This window comes from Oxyura jamaicensis, chromosome 3, assembly GCF_011077185.1.
Source record: "Oxyura jamaicensis isolate SHBP4307 breed ruddy duck chromosome 3, BPBGC_Ojam_1.0, whole genome shotgun sequence".
Lineage (NCBI taxonomy): Eukaryota > Metazoa > Chordata > Aves > Anseriformes > Anatidae > Oxyura > Oxyura jamaicensis.
Window position 1 is genome coordinate 17295715 of NC_048895.1, and position 16366 is coordinate 17312080.

The window sequence follows — 16366 nt, forward strand, 5'->3', positions numbered from 1 at the left end:
TGACTTTCAACATTTCTCAAGTGGGGCGCCTGAAAAATTGTTTGCCAGCGGTGCTAGACTAAAGCTATTCCCCCTTTATATACACACTCAGGTACACCTGGTTTTTATCTCCTCTTCTCCCCCTGACTCTTCAGGGCATGCCTACACCTATTTACAAACAGACTTGACATGTATCGCTTCCGTGTGGCAACTATAATCTGAAGTGGTGAACAGAATGTTTCTGGCAGATCTTGGCAGACCGGTTAGGACGACTGTTGTAGGCTGATATGTCTGTAAAGCTATTTCGTTATTCTAGCTATTTACATGTTCTTACAATGTTTTCCTCAGTGTTTTCCCTCCCTTGCTCTCTATCTCCCAACCTGTTAAGACCTTGTTTTTGAATTAGAGAAGCAGTGTGTACAGGATTCCCTCTCTTAATAGCTCTTACATTGCCAAATGATGTCTGTTGACCTTCAAGTGCCCCAAAACTTGAAGTGATACTTATATTAAAATTTTAAGAGAAATATTTTAAAGAAATGAATGGAAAGGTATTTAGTGGTCTTTGAGTCTTAATAATTAAAGAATCCTTATAACTTAAAATAGCTGTAAAAGTCATAAAAAGATAGGAGTTGATAGTAAACATGAATAATTTGTTTAGTAGCCATAGCATTGTTTCTTTGTAAACATTTTCTGTTCAACTTAAAATTCTTGTTAATCTTTTGTTTTTCTGTAATGTCAAAATGCCTGTCTAAGAAGATGTGCAGGTATACTTCTGGCATCCTTGTCACTGTGGGTGATGATTCCAGCAAGTGTAAATTTCAGCCTACTTTTTAAACATGGGTAAAATCCATATGTATTAAGATACAGTGTAGCTGTTCGATAGTATTTTTATGTCTGTAAAACCTGTATTAGGAAGGCAACAACTTTAAAAATAATAATAATGTTTCTAACCCAGTGCTAAGTAGCATGTTGCCTTACTGTTTTGTCCATTTCACAGTAAAGTGACCTTAGAGACTGCTGGGGAATTTCTTGAAACAGTAATGCACGTAAGATTTTATTTTTTTCTTTTAAACTTAAAAATGAATTTTATTTTTAAAATCTCATGGCGAAGAAGCTGAACAGTTAAGATAGCTACAGTGCTGTACTTATTAAAGCTTTTGTTGCAGTTGGCAATACCAACACTTTAATAGATAGAGTGGGGGAAAAAAGGACTGTACAATAGCAGCTGAAACAGACTGTCAGACTGTTCCAGGTATCCTAATGCTCATTTTATTTTTTTTCCCTCTTCCCCTCCACCTGACTCTCTTGATTTTAATTTAACAGATTAGCTGAAATACAGTAACTCTTAGCATTGGCCTGGAGGTTGATGCTGCTGTGATGCTTCGATGCTGAACCAGCAGGGCTGGCTGCGTTATAGAGAGCTATGCCCCACCCATAGGGCGAGAAACAATACGGGTTTTTGCGTGATCCCCATAGGCAGTTTTAGAGGTTTCTGATGACTAGTTTACAACTGATGCATTTTAACTTTATTAGCTAGAAGGTCAGTTGTCGCAAAACCTGTTTGCTGGGCATGGTTGTGAATTCTTGACATTTTTGGCAGACTTTCCAAGGAGTGGCCAAAGCACAATTGTAAAGCAGTGAGTGTTACAGTTTATGGGGGACTGAAGCATTCCTCCTTTGCTCTGTAGCTGTCAGGTAGCTCCCACAGATGGTTTGGCTTGCACTAAAGCTGCAGCAATGGGAAGTTGTCTGTGCAGTCCAAATTTGTTTATAAAATTTTGCCGTTTACTCTGTAATTATAAGAAAACTGTAGTTATGCAGTTCAGTTATACTTTTTGCATGTCAGCACTCACCTCTTTCATGTGAACTGTTTGCACAGATACTTATACAGGTATTAGTTAAATATTTTGATCAGAAATGATAAACGTAGAATTATAACCATTTTGTGCTACAGACTGAGAAAATACTGCTTGATCTCATCATTTGTCATTTTAGCTATGTAAATTAAGCATTATTCATTTGTATTACAAATTGCTTCATTTGGGGTATGAACATCTAGGTTCCTCAGCATGTTTTCAGTTAATTGCCAAACATTGTAAAGAAATATGCTTCTGACATATGGACTGTTCAGTATTATGGTTAATGTAAGATTTCAGTTATTATTTTAATGCTGGCCTCATGTTTGTTACAATTTAACCTTAATATTTTCATTAAGAATTTCTAAATAGTGACAGGAAACTTTCAGCTTACATAAAGGATTATTTAAGACCAATTTAATTGTAATTATCCCATACTTACATAAATTAGGAATAAGGATTGCTAATTCCTGATGAGAAAGACAGGGGAATATTCTCCTTACTTTTTTTGTGTTATGAATGTGAAATCAAATGAAAGCCAAAGCCAGGGCTGGAAAGGCGGCTCATGGGCTGCTGATTCCAGCCTGTTGTTGCTGCATGCTTTTTGAGTAATAACTGTGAGCTTTTCTTGGAAGCCTCGGAACAAGAAAAGTTGTAAGACATCAGTGACAGCGTTGGTGTACCGCTGACAGTTCAAAGAATCAATTAACATTTCTTCCAGCGGCCTTTCTTCATGTATAATATGGGTATTACAACAGAGCATGCTGGTGGCTCTGAGTATGTACAGCACAATCATTTATTTTCCCTGTTGAATTATAAAGTATAGGTGATTAGAGGTGATTAGTATTGCTATTTACACTATTTTATGTGCTTGAGAAGCTGCTGGCTCTCAAATGATTAGTCAGGTCCCAGAGCCCGGCCTGCCCTATAGCAGAGGCATGCAGTGACGAGCAACTCTGCTCACTTTTATGTAAAGGAGGTGTGTAGTACAGTATTTTTTAATCAAGTCCACTTATTTCTCTTGTCTCAAGTACATACAGAGGCCACATATTTCCTCTACCCAGGCTACGGCCGGCGGAGGCAGCTGCTGACCTCCCCGCTGGGCCTGTGACAGGGCAGTGGGCGAGCTGGGCCCGGGCTGGCTGTCGCTGGCTGGCCTGTGGGGACATGGGCTTCATGCCTGGTGTCATTGGGCGATCCTTTTCATTTTGGCTGGCTACATATTTACGTTATGATCTACTTTTTTTAAATAGTGTGCTTTGATGTTCTCTCGCTTTCTCAGTTGGAACAGTATGTGTTTGTTTCTCCTGGGCCTGCTTGGACCATGGAGAGATAAATTATTATCAGGGTGCGCAACTCTGTGCATTGTAATCTGGGGGTCTGTACAGTTATTGTAAACTGATTTGTATGCGGTTGAGGTGTTTCTACCACTGATAAGCCGGATGGGGCTGAAATGATCACTGCACAGTTGAAATGCTCAGTGTAAGAAATGGTGGCTCCCAAGATGGTACTACAACTTTCTCATCCTGTACAGTGAGCATTAAATTTGATTGCAGCTTTTTGCTCATTCTATGTTGAGTGCCAAGTGAGGAGAAGCTTGGTGCTTTCCTTTGATTCAGCTGAGGCTTTTTGGGAAGTGAAATGCATTTTCCCCAGTGAAGACGACGAGTTCATTGGAGAGCAGCCAGTGTTTGTCACGCATCATAACCTGGCTGCTGTAGCTGGTGACTGGTAGCTAAGGCTTCTTCAGGTGTCTGTCACACTATTTACTGGCTACGTTTGAGCAATGAAATTATGTCAGCTGGTATCTTATTTTAAAGCAGCTAATCTAGCTGACCACTATCAAGCAAAGTAAAAACCTAAGTCAAGTAAGTTATTCTTTAGAAGTCTCTGGCTCCATTAATTACAATATCTGGAGACTGCTTTCAAGCTTGTGGCAGCTAGGGACACAATGCTTCTGTTTGTTTCTACCAAGCTTTTCATGAGAGATTGGTGCAGACTGCAGTACCTGTAGAAAACACCAGACTTGCTTATAAAGGTTGGCTGTAGAAATGAAAGATTTACTGGTCTTCGTGTTCAGTGGCTGATGGTCTAGACCAGTTGCCTTTTATGCTGTTCATGCTTTTCAGCAAATACATGAGATGCTTGGAGACTTAGCTGCGGAGGCAGCATAAAAGCTTGTGATACTGAAAACGGTGGGCAGCTTGCAGTACAGGGGGGCTGAAGCGTGAAGTGGAGACTGCCCATAGGTGTTTTTGTCTAAAGCGTACTTCATGAGTTGGGAGAGAACCTGCCTTATGTAATGGGCTTGATTTAAGCATGAAGTACAAAAGCAGGTTACAAAAGCAGGTAGTTCTGCCTTTATGATTAGGAATGAATACTTTGTGGTTATCATTGTTTTCTATTTAAAGGAGTTTTTTCACAGGCAACTAAATACCTACTCTGCTGAAAGTTGGTAAAGATTAGGTGTCTGCTTTCTACTTCTATTAACTTCTGTACCGCTTCTCTCCTCTTCCCTCTCACCAAAAGACCTTTCCCCAGTTCCCATTTTTCTCTCTTAATTACAGTGCTTCTTTAACCTATTTTAGTAAGTATAATAATTAACACTTGGCACTGTATTACAAACAGGGTTTTATTTTTCTTGTAGCTGAACACGCTGTACTTCATTTCTCTGACTAGTATCATGTATCTAATGTATCTGTAGAACAGTGTACTAATTATATACTACTTCAGTTAGTAAGTTGAAATACTTTACCGTCTTCTGCTTATTGTTGGTAAATGCTTTCATCTGCTGAAGGTTTTTTGTATGCTTATTTTATCTATTCCTTATCCTTGATTGAATGTTTATCCATGAAAGTAAATAAAGCCCATCAAATAAATTAAAATTGCTTTATTTCTTATCTTTGTATTTTTTTTAGGGTCTGTAATGAGCATGCAGTTTAGAAGGCTTATCTATGCAGTGTTTAGTTTAGGCATTTAATGTTTATGAAACACACTAAGCCAACTTCTTTTGAACTGTACAAATCAATTTTAAAGTAACTTGAGGCGGGAGGAAGGCTTCAGCTCTGCTGAATGGTTTTGAAGAAACAGTTTCTACATTTAATATTTTCTTTTGCAGGCCCAGATTGCTTTCCTTCAAGGTGAAAGGAAGGGACAAGAAAATCTGAAGAAGGATCTAGTGCGGAGAATCAAAATGCTGGAATATGCACTTAAACAGGAAAGGTACATTGATTTAGTTATGAGTACACGATGAGGAAATTCTGAAGATAGATACTGTTGTCTCTGTTTGACCAAAATGAGAGAAATTTAGCATGTACACAATCAGTTCACAAATTGGTAAATATTACTATACTAATAAACCTAACAGTCTTAATGTCTATATTCTGGTAACGATAGCTAATAAAATATGGTTCCAAAAATATACAAGGAAAGCCTACAGTTGATCAATAGTTGATTCTGTTTTCCTTGGTAAGATTCCACCTAACTGTATATATTATACCCCAGAATTAGTGTATTTGCTTTTTGTTCAAAGGGCTAGCTTTGTTTAATAATACCTAGTAGCTGAAATCTTGGATGTCTTCAGTCTAGCAACTGTTAGGTTTTGATCTTGCTAAGTTTTTAGACTTTACAATATGATAGACTCTATGGGAATATCTTCTGGTTAATCATATGAGGAATGAAGAAATGTCTGTGTTTAGCAGTTAATAAAATGTTTGTTTCTTTGTTCATGGGAATGTCAGTAGAAGTCTCCAGTCTACTACTTTATTGTTTTACTCTTATACATATTTTCCTGTTTCTCTAATCTTTGAGGCAAACAACTTATTTTTTACTGTGTTTCAAGAAGTCTCTCTACTCCACTGATTTACTTCAGGGCAGGTTGACTTTTAGTTATTATTTTTTAATTTATTAATAAGATGTCTTTTAAAATGCTTAACTAAAGAGTATACTTGTGGTACTATTGCAAAGCAATCATTGCTTACGTACTATTTCCCTATCGCATAATTCCTACTCCTTTCATAAAATGTTAATAAAATGAACTGTTTTAAATTGCTTGATTTAGTAGCAATGTACATGTCCACATATGAGGAATAGATTATTGCTGCTAGATGAAAAAAATGAATTCTAATAGTTGTACATCACTGTATTGTATTTAGATTTTCTCATCTTACATGGGCTCTGTTGGTACATGAGACATGCCTTACGCCATCCAATTTGACTTTTTCCAGTAGTTACCAATTTATTTGCTAGCATGGAGCTGCAGCCTTATTTCTGGATATCAGTAGCCTCGGAGCTTCTGCATACTTGCTTTTGCCTCAGGGGCTTATCAGAGGAATGCTAAGGTAGACAGCCTTTTTGTCCAGGCTTTCTTATGGCACTGATCTTTTATCAAATAGCATAGAAAAATAACGATTTTTTGCATAATGGAGATAGTAGTTTACAGCCATGGAAAGGTTATTTGAAGCATGATTATGAAGATTGGAGTCACTTCAAAAGAAGACAGAGAGGGAACGAAGTATGTTCTTGTACAGATAAAGTTATGCTCTGAGGAATAATATTCAGTAAGACTTGTTTTATTTCAAAACTAAGGGAGGTATCCTGGTTACTAAGGTATCTCTCTCATACTTCAAGTTCATAATCCATGTAAATTAGTAATTTATCCAAAATTATCAGACTAAATATATTTCTGTTCACTATCAAAGAAGCTTTATAAGAGTTATTTTTTTAACTTCTGTATCTGTAATGAAAATGTCTACCAGTTCTGAATGTCTATTCAGTAAGAGCCAACTAAATTAATTAGGCATTTAAATCCTAATGCAGCATTCACTGTCAGAATTAGGAAAAGTTCCCAGTGGTCTCTTGTTGGAAGTTTTTACATACATATCTTGTATCTTTTCTTACCTTTTTTTTCTGCAGTACATATTATTAGCCTCGGTTACTTAGGTCAGTAAACTACATGGGCAGCTGATCTGATTGAGTTTGATTGTTTCTTTATGGAAGTGAAATAGTTCTCAAAGTAAATATGGTGTTTGTAAATGGTGTGTGCTGGAACAGCTATTTATAACAGTTTGTGGTTTTAAACAGCAGTATTGTTTGCCAGTTACTGAAGAAATGGTCTTGTATTTCTGCTGGAAATGTCTTCCAGCAAGTGTTCTTGCTGGATACTTGAAGGAATGGCAACACGCTGAGCTTGGAAGCACTGCTCTGTTTCCCAATACTTCCCTAAATCAGCTGTTGGCCTGCTCAGGCAGTAGTCAGTTTATATGCTCGCTGTTGCCACTGGGAACTCAGGGCTGGAAAATGAGATCCTACGAGGCAGGAAGGAAACATTTCTGGTCAAGTTAATAACAAGGGTGGTGCAGGTGGGAGGGGTCAGGGAGACCTCCCTGCATCTTCCACTTCTGCCTTGGCCTTGCAGTGCACCAAAGCCTTCCTAGATAGGTCAAATAAATAGGTTACTAGTAAAGGGACAGAACGTGAAATTGTGACCCGGAGTAGTATGTGCATGCAGTATACTCAGAGCAAGAAATGATTGACAATGGCTTTCTCAGGTACTTGGTTTTATAAGCTGCTATTCCGTAGAGTGGGTCTTCAGCATTTCTTTTTTCCAATCTCCTTTTTTTTTTCAAAGCTAATTATAAGTAATAAGCTTTGGAAGCAGTGTCATTGTTCTCTATTTCATGGCACTTGCATGATTTTGTAGCAGGGAAGGTAGAAAGTGGTGTTTACATAAGGATTATCATGCTTTTTTCTGACAAATGTAGTTTTAATGTTCAGTCATTATCTCAGTAATTGTGAGATTACCTTTGCATTGTTTGTATATGAAACAAAGTTATTGCTGCTGAAAAGCCTTAATACGCTAAGGAGAAGAGAACTTAGAAGGAGATAAGTAGTAGTTAAGCAGTACCATCTTTTCAACAGCAGTTTGGATATTGTTTTGCAAACATCCAGCAGATTATAGTGCGAGGCAATTCATATCTGAGGGTTACTTTTTATTACTATATTGATAGTTGATCCACCACCAATAAATTGTGTTATTTTCCCTGGATTTTCAGGAGCTAACCAAAATGCAGTACATTTGGTTGCTCTCTTTCTCTCAAGTACACGTCTAATTTAATAATCTAGTCTAGGTCATTTCCTGTTTTAACATATTCCAACTGAAGAACTTGACTCTTGAGCCATGTCTCTAGAAAGACTTGATTTAATTTTATGTTGTTCTCTGCACTGGTGTGTCTGATCAGAGTAAGGCTGGCGCCCTCTCCCCTGGGTAGAATATCTTGCAGTGCTGTTCCTGGCAGTCTTTCTTGTTTGTGTCTCTTGGTTTGGCAGGGACTCCTAGATTTTCTATGGATGTTTTGGCAGGCTCCCTCAGCACAGCTGGATCAGATGCTACAGGTCTGGCGACAGATATTTCCAAGAAACAGTGGCCTTTTTTGATTGGAATCAAACTCTTCTATGTGAAGTATTCAGAAAAGTTTCATTGCTTTCAATTTTAGGAAATGTAGAAGGATGAAAGCTTTTAGCATTTTCCTGAGCAGCTCTTCAAGTGTTGCAGCCATGATGAATGTCTCCAAGCACTGTTCATGTAGAGGAAATACAGTTTGAAGATGCCACTATTACTACTAATAAATGACTTGTACAGCAAAGTGCAAAAGGCAGAGCAATTGTAATACTTATCTTACTAAGGCTATCTTCCTAGTAAAGTAGTTTCACAGCTCTGAAATAGTATTCTTCCAAACAACTTGCAAGGCTAGTTTTCAGATGGAAAATGACACCTGTAAAATTGTGCCCTTAAGGTAGTTATTTTCAAGTAATTTTCCAATCTTTGCATACTGTTAATAATGCAGATGTCATTTTCAGAAATAGAGGTTAAACTACCAAAGTTGATCAAGTTTCAGATAATAAGGCTCGTCTTTGTGATTGGTCTCTCTCCTTCTCCACTTGCCCTAAACCCCCAAAGCCACCTCCTTGTTTTTGACCAGGTGAGACAAAGGGTGGAGGAACTTTGATTTTTCTGTACACTGATTTCTAGAAGAAATGTATTTGATTTCCTTTGTGATAATAGCATCTCACTTCTGTGATACGTGAACTAGAGTTCAGTGTGTAGAGGGCCAATGTGTAGCGGGCCAATTTCAAGCAGGTAGTAATTGGAATATATAATTTCTGAGGAAATGGAGAAATTAAGCATGACAGGTGGGCAGGAGACACTTGGATACTGTACGATTAGATAAATATAAACATGCTAAGGGAGGAGGCATACTAAGAATGTCTATAGACAAGAATTAGTTTGTTTCATGAGAAATTTCCTGCCCTTCAGTTTCGATATGTGAAATTGAATGGTCAAGACTGTTCCTTGCAGACTTAGAGTCTGAATCCTTGTGTTCAGCTCTTTCCTTAATATACTTTAGAAGGGAGAAGATTGTCTTTCATTCTTCTCACATTGTCAGCTGTACAATAAAGATGCTACTAATTAGAACAGACTTAGTATAGATTTCCCCCTCCTCTCAATGCACTGTTAGCTATTTATATATTTTTATTTTTTTTTCTCTTCTCTAAACCATAAGTTGACCATAGTTGAAGATGGGTTCATCAGGTCAAGTACCACTGACGTGGTACTCATATTTCTGCTTCCTATCTGACTGGTGTCTTGCTCAGCTACCTGAATTTATACTAATCCATTCTAGTTAATTCAGGTTTGAGTTTGTCATTGTATTTTCTGTCATTTCATGTAGGCAAAGGTCTACAGCTTGTTGTTTTTAACTTTCTCAACAAAACTAGAAATAAGAATTGCTTTTTGGGATTGGCTGACAGTGTTTGTCAGCTTTTTTCATATCCGTATTTCTACTTTTCTCTGCCTGTTTTGCCCAAAGTTAAATCCTCTGAAAGATGAAGTCAGAGTCCAGCCTAGTAATTAAATAAATTTAAGGGCCTATGGCATTTAAGACCATGTAATCTAGGTTATCCTCTTGTAGTAAGAAATAATAATAAAAGCTTTAAAAAAACTGTTGCATTATGAGCAGAAACAAATTTGGAAAAACGGAAAACAAAGAAAAAGAAAGAAAAACCTACCACTAATAGATTAGAATGTGAATGGAGTGAATACTCTCACTTTGAACTGATTTTATAATGCACTTAATGAGGGGGGAACTTTTCACTAAGAAGACACAAAACATTACTGTTGATATAAGAGGAACATTTCTTCACTCTGCACTTACCCTTCCCATCTGGAAGTAAATGTTCATTATAATTAGAAAACAGCTGGATCAGTAGGGAATTTGTACTGTCAATACTTAGGTGAAAGAACTACTAAGCATTGCTAGCTACCCTCATCATTTTATTAGAAGTAATGAGTTTGCTTGATGTAATAGGAAAAGGCAAAAGAAAATAAAAAAATAACATACTGAGGATGCCTGAGGAGCAATCAAGAGGTGGAGGTAACTTGAAAGCTGTCTCTGGTCACTCTTAATGTTGTTGTTCTAGCTTAGTGGCACTTGCCTTAGGCAATCATGACACCCATTCATTTTTGTAAAAACAGCTTTTAAGTGGGAGAGTTCTCTTGTGCGTTGTGGAGCCAATGAAGCCTGTTTTCCTGTTTATTGGAAAATCCTCTTTATCGACGGTTTGTTCTTTTTCCCTTTTTGTCTTCCGTAGCCTATGTCTTCCTTTCTTACACCCAGCTCACTGCATTTGCATTGGAGCTGTGCCTATGTGTGTGCCAGTCAGTCATCCTGCTGCTGCCAGGCTGAATGTCGAGTACTGCCTCAATTTTCTCTTGCGTTGTATTGAGGGTGATGCTTCTCTACACAGTTAGGAACGTCTACAAAACTTTATACGGAAGCAGTTGGGTTTTGGAGTCTTCTGATGCTTTCATATTTGGCCAAAACCAATCATAAAGACTAGAGTTACTATGAGTGTGAGATAAGGAGGAACAGACAGTGACACTGGAGAAGGCTCTCTTTGCTTCACTTTTTCTCTTCGTTCCTGTGTTATAAAACTTCATCTACTCTGACAAATCTTTAATAACTTATATGTACATATGTAATGGTGTACTACTGTTGCATTATTTTCTGTGTTTAAAAGTCTATAGACACCGATTCTGTAAGATGAAGCTTTTTCAGTCATAATGCTTTTTTTCTTTTTCTTCTAGCTAGTCTTACTATCATATAGCATGCTTTGGGGGGTTTATTACAATAGGCCTTCTGTAGGCTAAGTATTTTTGGAAGAGAGGTCTCCATTTTTAACTCAGTCAAGTGTCAGTTCTAGCAGTAGTATGCCATCAGTACTAGAATTTAGCACTGGTCCTTACTGAGGAGAGCTCAAAGAGGAAAAAAAAAAGTTTGTGTAACTGAGGCGACAGTGAAATATGAAGTGATGTGGATAGTAAACATGTTTGATAGTTGAGTGATAGTTTAAAAAAAAAAAGGAAGAGCAGAGGTGGGAGAAGCAAGCATATAGCCAAAAGGAAGTAAAACCATTCTGTACAACTTATTATCTGTTGATCTCTGTTTCATTAGTATTTGCTTTGCAAATACCTGTAAATCGTGGAAAAAAACAATTAGGCAAAATTGCACATCTGAAGTCCTGCTGAAATTACTTGTTTTGTTTTGCACCCACCCTAGAAAGAAGGAGTGACTCCTATAGTGAGGACCGGTGACATTTATGTATTTATCCATACCCTTTAAATGTGCTAATAGTTTCCTTTTTTTTTTTCTTTTTTCCTTTTTTTCTCTTTTCAGGGCTAAATATCATAAATTAAAATATGGCACAGAATTGAATCAGGGAGATATGAAGCCACCAAACTATGATTCTGGTAAGACTTTATTAAGAATGAGTTAATTACTGACATAAAAGCTCAACTATGGCTTGTGCAAATGCTGAAATGATGGTGTTGATGAAATATGCCACTTAGTAGAGTCAGTGGGAATAGACATAATTAATGAAGATTGTATTTTACTCGTGTAAAATTAAAAATATGTTAATGCTCTAAAAGAGTCTCAAATGAGTTAAAAAAAAAAATTGCAAACCCAGCAAACTGCTTCTGAAGAGAATAATTTATCTACTCCTAAGTAATGTGTATGGATATTTTGGAACAGAGATACTAGATTTACAGCTATAGAATCTTTTCATATTTGAATAATTCTTCTGAATAAAAAGTTAATAGCAAAGGATATGAACTATATGGTATGTAATTTGTATGAAAATATCTATTAGACATAAGTGAGAGTTTGACAATGGCTCTCAGCTTGAGGAATTCAGAATTGCAATTACTTCCTTTTTCCTTGTTCCTATCTACCTTTACTTTCCCTGAGGGGGAGGGGAAAGGTATGAGGATTATACCTTTTGTATGTTGTAGGTTAAGAGCTTGAGAGAAGTAATAGGTAGCTATTTTTGCATCTCAGACCCCTGATACTTCTTCTACAGCAACAAAACCAGAATCACCTGTATATAAAAGAAGGATACATAGTCTGCAGAGTTAGGCTCTGTCATTTGGTTTGTCTGAGGGCTGGCATGTTTTACTGTCATGGTTAACTCTTACTTCATGGGATTCAGAAGATCATTTTGGGGGAAAAAACAAACCACCACCACCAAAAAAAAGGAAAAACAACCTGCACTGGCTCATGATGAAATTTTACACCAGGCTTTTCCTGTCCAAAATACAATGAAGTTTTTGAGAAGTTCTATTTCACATTATTATCCAAGTCATTTCCTTAACTGAAGAAATTGTTTAATTTGGTGTTACTCAAGTGGAAGACTCCCATCTATACCTGGCCCACCAGAAAACTTTGTCCTGATCACTCCAACATCTTAGATATGTGATAGCTTCTACAGATCTTGTTTTAGTAGTTTCTCAGGATGGAGCATGTTGCTCTAACAACTGTTGGAGTTGTTTGGGATATATATTTTTTTTTTCCTTCTTCCCTCATCTTGCTAGCTAGGGAAAAAAACAGAATTGTTTCTGGCAGTTCTTCCAAATGCATCCCTGTTGGTTGTTTACTCTGTGATCTCTTGGGAACCCAGTAGGACAGCTTAGAAGAAAGAGTTGAATCTGATTTTTTTTTTTTTTTAAATATCTTTTTTACTGCTCATGAGATCTGCTGTTACTTTCTTGTAATACAAGTCCCCTCATTATCATCTATAAACTGCTGTTACCGCTAGCAGTCACCATTTCTGAGACTTAAGAAAAAGAGAACTCATGACTGTGGATGTATTTAGCAGTGCCTTCAGAAGGAAGGTTTTTCACTTTCAAAATTGATTTTCAGGCAAATTTATCTCACTTGTGTGTTAACTCTTGCATAGAGCGAGCTCATGTATTGGGTCCAACTGTGCTCGGTTGTTCTTAGAAGATCTGTGTGCAATTGATTTCCCATGGTTGCCATCAAATGGGTTTGTGAATTTAATATAGATAAAATGATTGTGTCTCCCCTTGCAAGTGAATTCTAATTAATCTTTGATAGCTTCTTCTTAGAGGTTATGGTTTTTGTTTTCTTGTTTGTTTTGTTTAGTTTTGAGTTCAGTTATTTAAAGGAGAATGACTTCTCAGTAAGGACAGTAACCTTCTTGTATCACATACTCGGTTATTCATAGGATTATACCACAGGTTTTTCTGGTTCTTAATTTTTGTTTATGCTAGAAGACTCTGTTCATCCTTCAGTGTTTGGATCACAAGGGCTTCTAGTTTTATAGAGCCTTTTGTAGGTAACAAACCAAGATCTTTTATTTTGGGAAGAATATGCATATTTGTCTCCTGGAGGAGGGGAAAAAAATACCATGGTGTAGTATGAAGCTATATATGCAATAAATCAGTAGCTGCTGGTTGCTAGCATTCAGATAGGTTTCTCACCAGAACAGCCACGTAATTTTTTTGTGGATTTTCCCAGAGTACTACTGTTTGGATCCAGATTTGTGGTTATGGAAAATGTGGTGGAAATTTTTTCATCAGCTTTTTAAGTTAAAAAATAAACAAATACTGTATTTTTTTCCTTCCCCAAAGCTAATACAAACACAGATGAATGTAAAGTTGATGCACATAGGTCTGATGGGTCCAATAATAAGGAAACAGACCAAAAATTGTAAATAGATATAATTGTACTTGATACTGTTCAAGTACTTGTACATCTGTACTTGACATTGTTTGCAGGTAAAAGTGTTTGTATTTAAACTTATATATGTCTGTGTGTGCGCACTCATAATTAATATATATAAATAAATAAAAGAAGGCTAATGCAAATATAGGACTCCAAATTGTTTATATGATTGTCCCCTTAATGAAAAAGGGGCTCTTGGATGTGAAACAGAAAGAAAGGCACTAATGACTAGAGGAACTTGGTCTCCTGCAGTAAGATGTACTTGACAATCTTTGTTACATGTAGGTAGTACAAGAATCACATTCTATATGTATTTTTTTTCTCTTGATTGATTTTTTTGACATTGGGAGCTTTTGTTATTCAACCATTCCTAATAATCTTAAGACAAATCACATTTGTCCTCACAATTGGATGGACATATTTTTAAAAAGTAGGACAAAGGAAAAAATGCTTATAATTAAATAATCTTTTCCAGATGAAGGGAATGAAACAGAGATTCAGCCACAACAAAACAGTCAGCTAATATGGAAACAAGGACGGCAGCTGCTAAGACAGTAAGTATAGAGAGAATAACTTGAATAATGACTGCAATGGAAAGTATCTGGTAATGAAATGTGATGATGGTGGTATTTGATTTTTCTGTTAGATTTTCTTTGAACAGAACTTAGTTTGGTAAGTTCATTCAGCTTTTGCCCTACTTTTCCTAGGCTTTTGAAAAAAATGAGTATTTCAGAAGCTCAGGTGAGAAGCCTTGTGATCAGACAATCTCATTTGCTTTTACTGAGTATAGTAAAACACTCTGTTTGGAATAACAGTGGGTCATGACAATTAGCAATTCATTTTGCAATTAAAAAATAAAACAATTCTGTTTGCAGCTACATAAAGTCACATAAAATAACTTGGGTTGGAGAAAGATAACTTTTTGTTTTGGTCCACTCTACATGCAAAAAACACTAAGAAGGTTAGACTAGGAGCTTTTTAATTCTCAGTTCATCTTAATGAAGCAAATGTCTAATATAAGTCAGTTTTTGAATTTTGCTCATAATGATGCAGTTCCATAATAATGCAGTTCCATGGTACTTGGTCATATTTCTTTTATTTTGTTTTGCTTTGTTTTTGTTTTTTGTTTTCCCCTTAGTTACAACCCTTGGTTTAAATTGAAAAGATCTCTTAAAGACCTGTCATCAATGTCTCCTTATGTCTGGTTTTTCATCCATTAGCCTCATTCACTATGCTGATAGCTAGATTCTGTGGCCTTCTAATCAGCTAGCAAAATGTTGATATCTAATTCTTTTCTTTGTGTTGCAGAGGATTAAATGAGAGGGGAGGGAGACAGTAAGGACAGTCTGTGCTTTATTGGAAAGGACCTGTTTCCAAGGGGTTATACAAAAATGAAATTTTTCAGTTTGTCAGTTGGATGGCTTTTACTTCCTTTTCTTTTTCAAGAACCCATATATTTGCATATAAGCTGAATAAATGTAAATAAAGTAGTCTTGACTTGGATCAGTGATTTGAAGGCAAGCCATTCCCTCCCAGTGTAATTCATGAGTAAGTTGCACACTGCTGAATAAAGAGTTTGTATTACCGACAGACTCTGTTTTACATATGTGACTCATTTGATTTTGATATAGTCATCAGTCAGTATTTTGCTGCAAATGTGTTTACGTAAAGAATATTGTTAAATAATCAGATGAGGATGTTCTTGCCAGAAAAGTGCATATCCTTGATTTGTGACAGCTTTTATTGTGAAATAGTATTTCTACTCTTCAGAGTTATCCGGAATATCGATCATTTAATCCATTCAGTGCTTCGGAGAAGATAGTAATAGGAACTCCATTTTCTAGAGGAAGGGACAGAGACTGATTAGTTGGTCTTCTAGATGCATTACTGTATGCAAAGGTAAAACTGCATATTGATGAAAGAACCAACTTTAGACCTTAAGGTTTTCATACAAGCAAATCCAAGATTCTTGCTGCCCACCCCAAACATGCAAGATGAATTAATACTTTGCAGATTCTGAAGAATGAGAAAATGGCAAAGATTTTATCAAACATAGTATGTTATAAATAACAAGTTTTAGTAGTAGCTAGAGCTACAGAATTCGGTTTTATTCCCTCTGTTTTCTAGGCTTCTAGTAACGCTTATGGAAGGAACATATCTGACACGTCTTGTAAGGCTTCATGTGTGTTTTCCATGTGTTGAAGAATAAAGTGTCTATATTGTACATGCAACTGTGGTGATTTTTATAAGCCAGTTGTAAATATTTTAATTGAAAGTGCTTTTCCATCCATTTAATAAATGCATGAATAACGTATTGTATAACCTCTGACTGCTAGGCTCTTTGATTATTTCCCCCCCCCCCCCCCCCCCCGCCTCAGTGACTGTAGAGGCTGGTACTGCAAGAGACGATCCCTCTGCAGCTGGTACAGGATGATTTATAAGCATGCT

General features: G+C 36.7%; 1 protein-coding gene across 4 annotated transcripts in view; it reads left to right on the forward strand.

The window, feature by feature from the left end:
- Positions 1-16366, forward strand: part of STRN (striatin) — a 65088-nt gene that overhangs the window by 7645 nt on the left and 41077 nt on the right. For all 4 annotated transcript variants that reach the window (XM_035319891.1, XM_035319892.1, XM_035319894.1 and 1 more), the window contains exons 2-4: positions 4954-5057; positions 11570-11643; positions 14394-14472. In XM_035319891.1, the coding sequence (XP_035175782.1) occupies positions 4954-5057; positions 11570-11643; positions 14394-14472 (257 nt within the window). The remainder of the gene's footprint in view (positions 1-4953; positions 5058-11569; positions 11644-14393; positions 14473-16366) is intronic.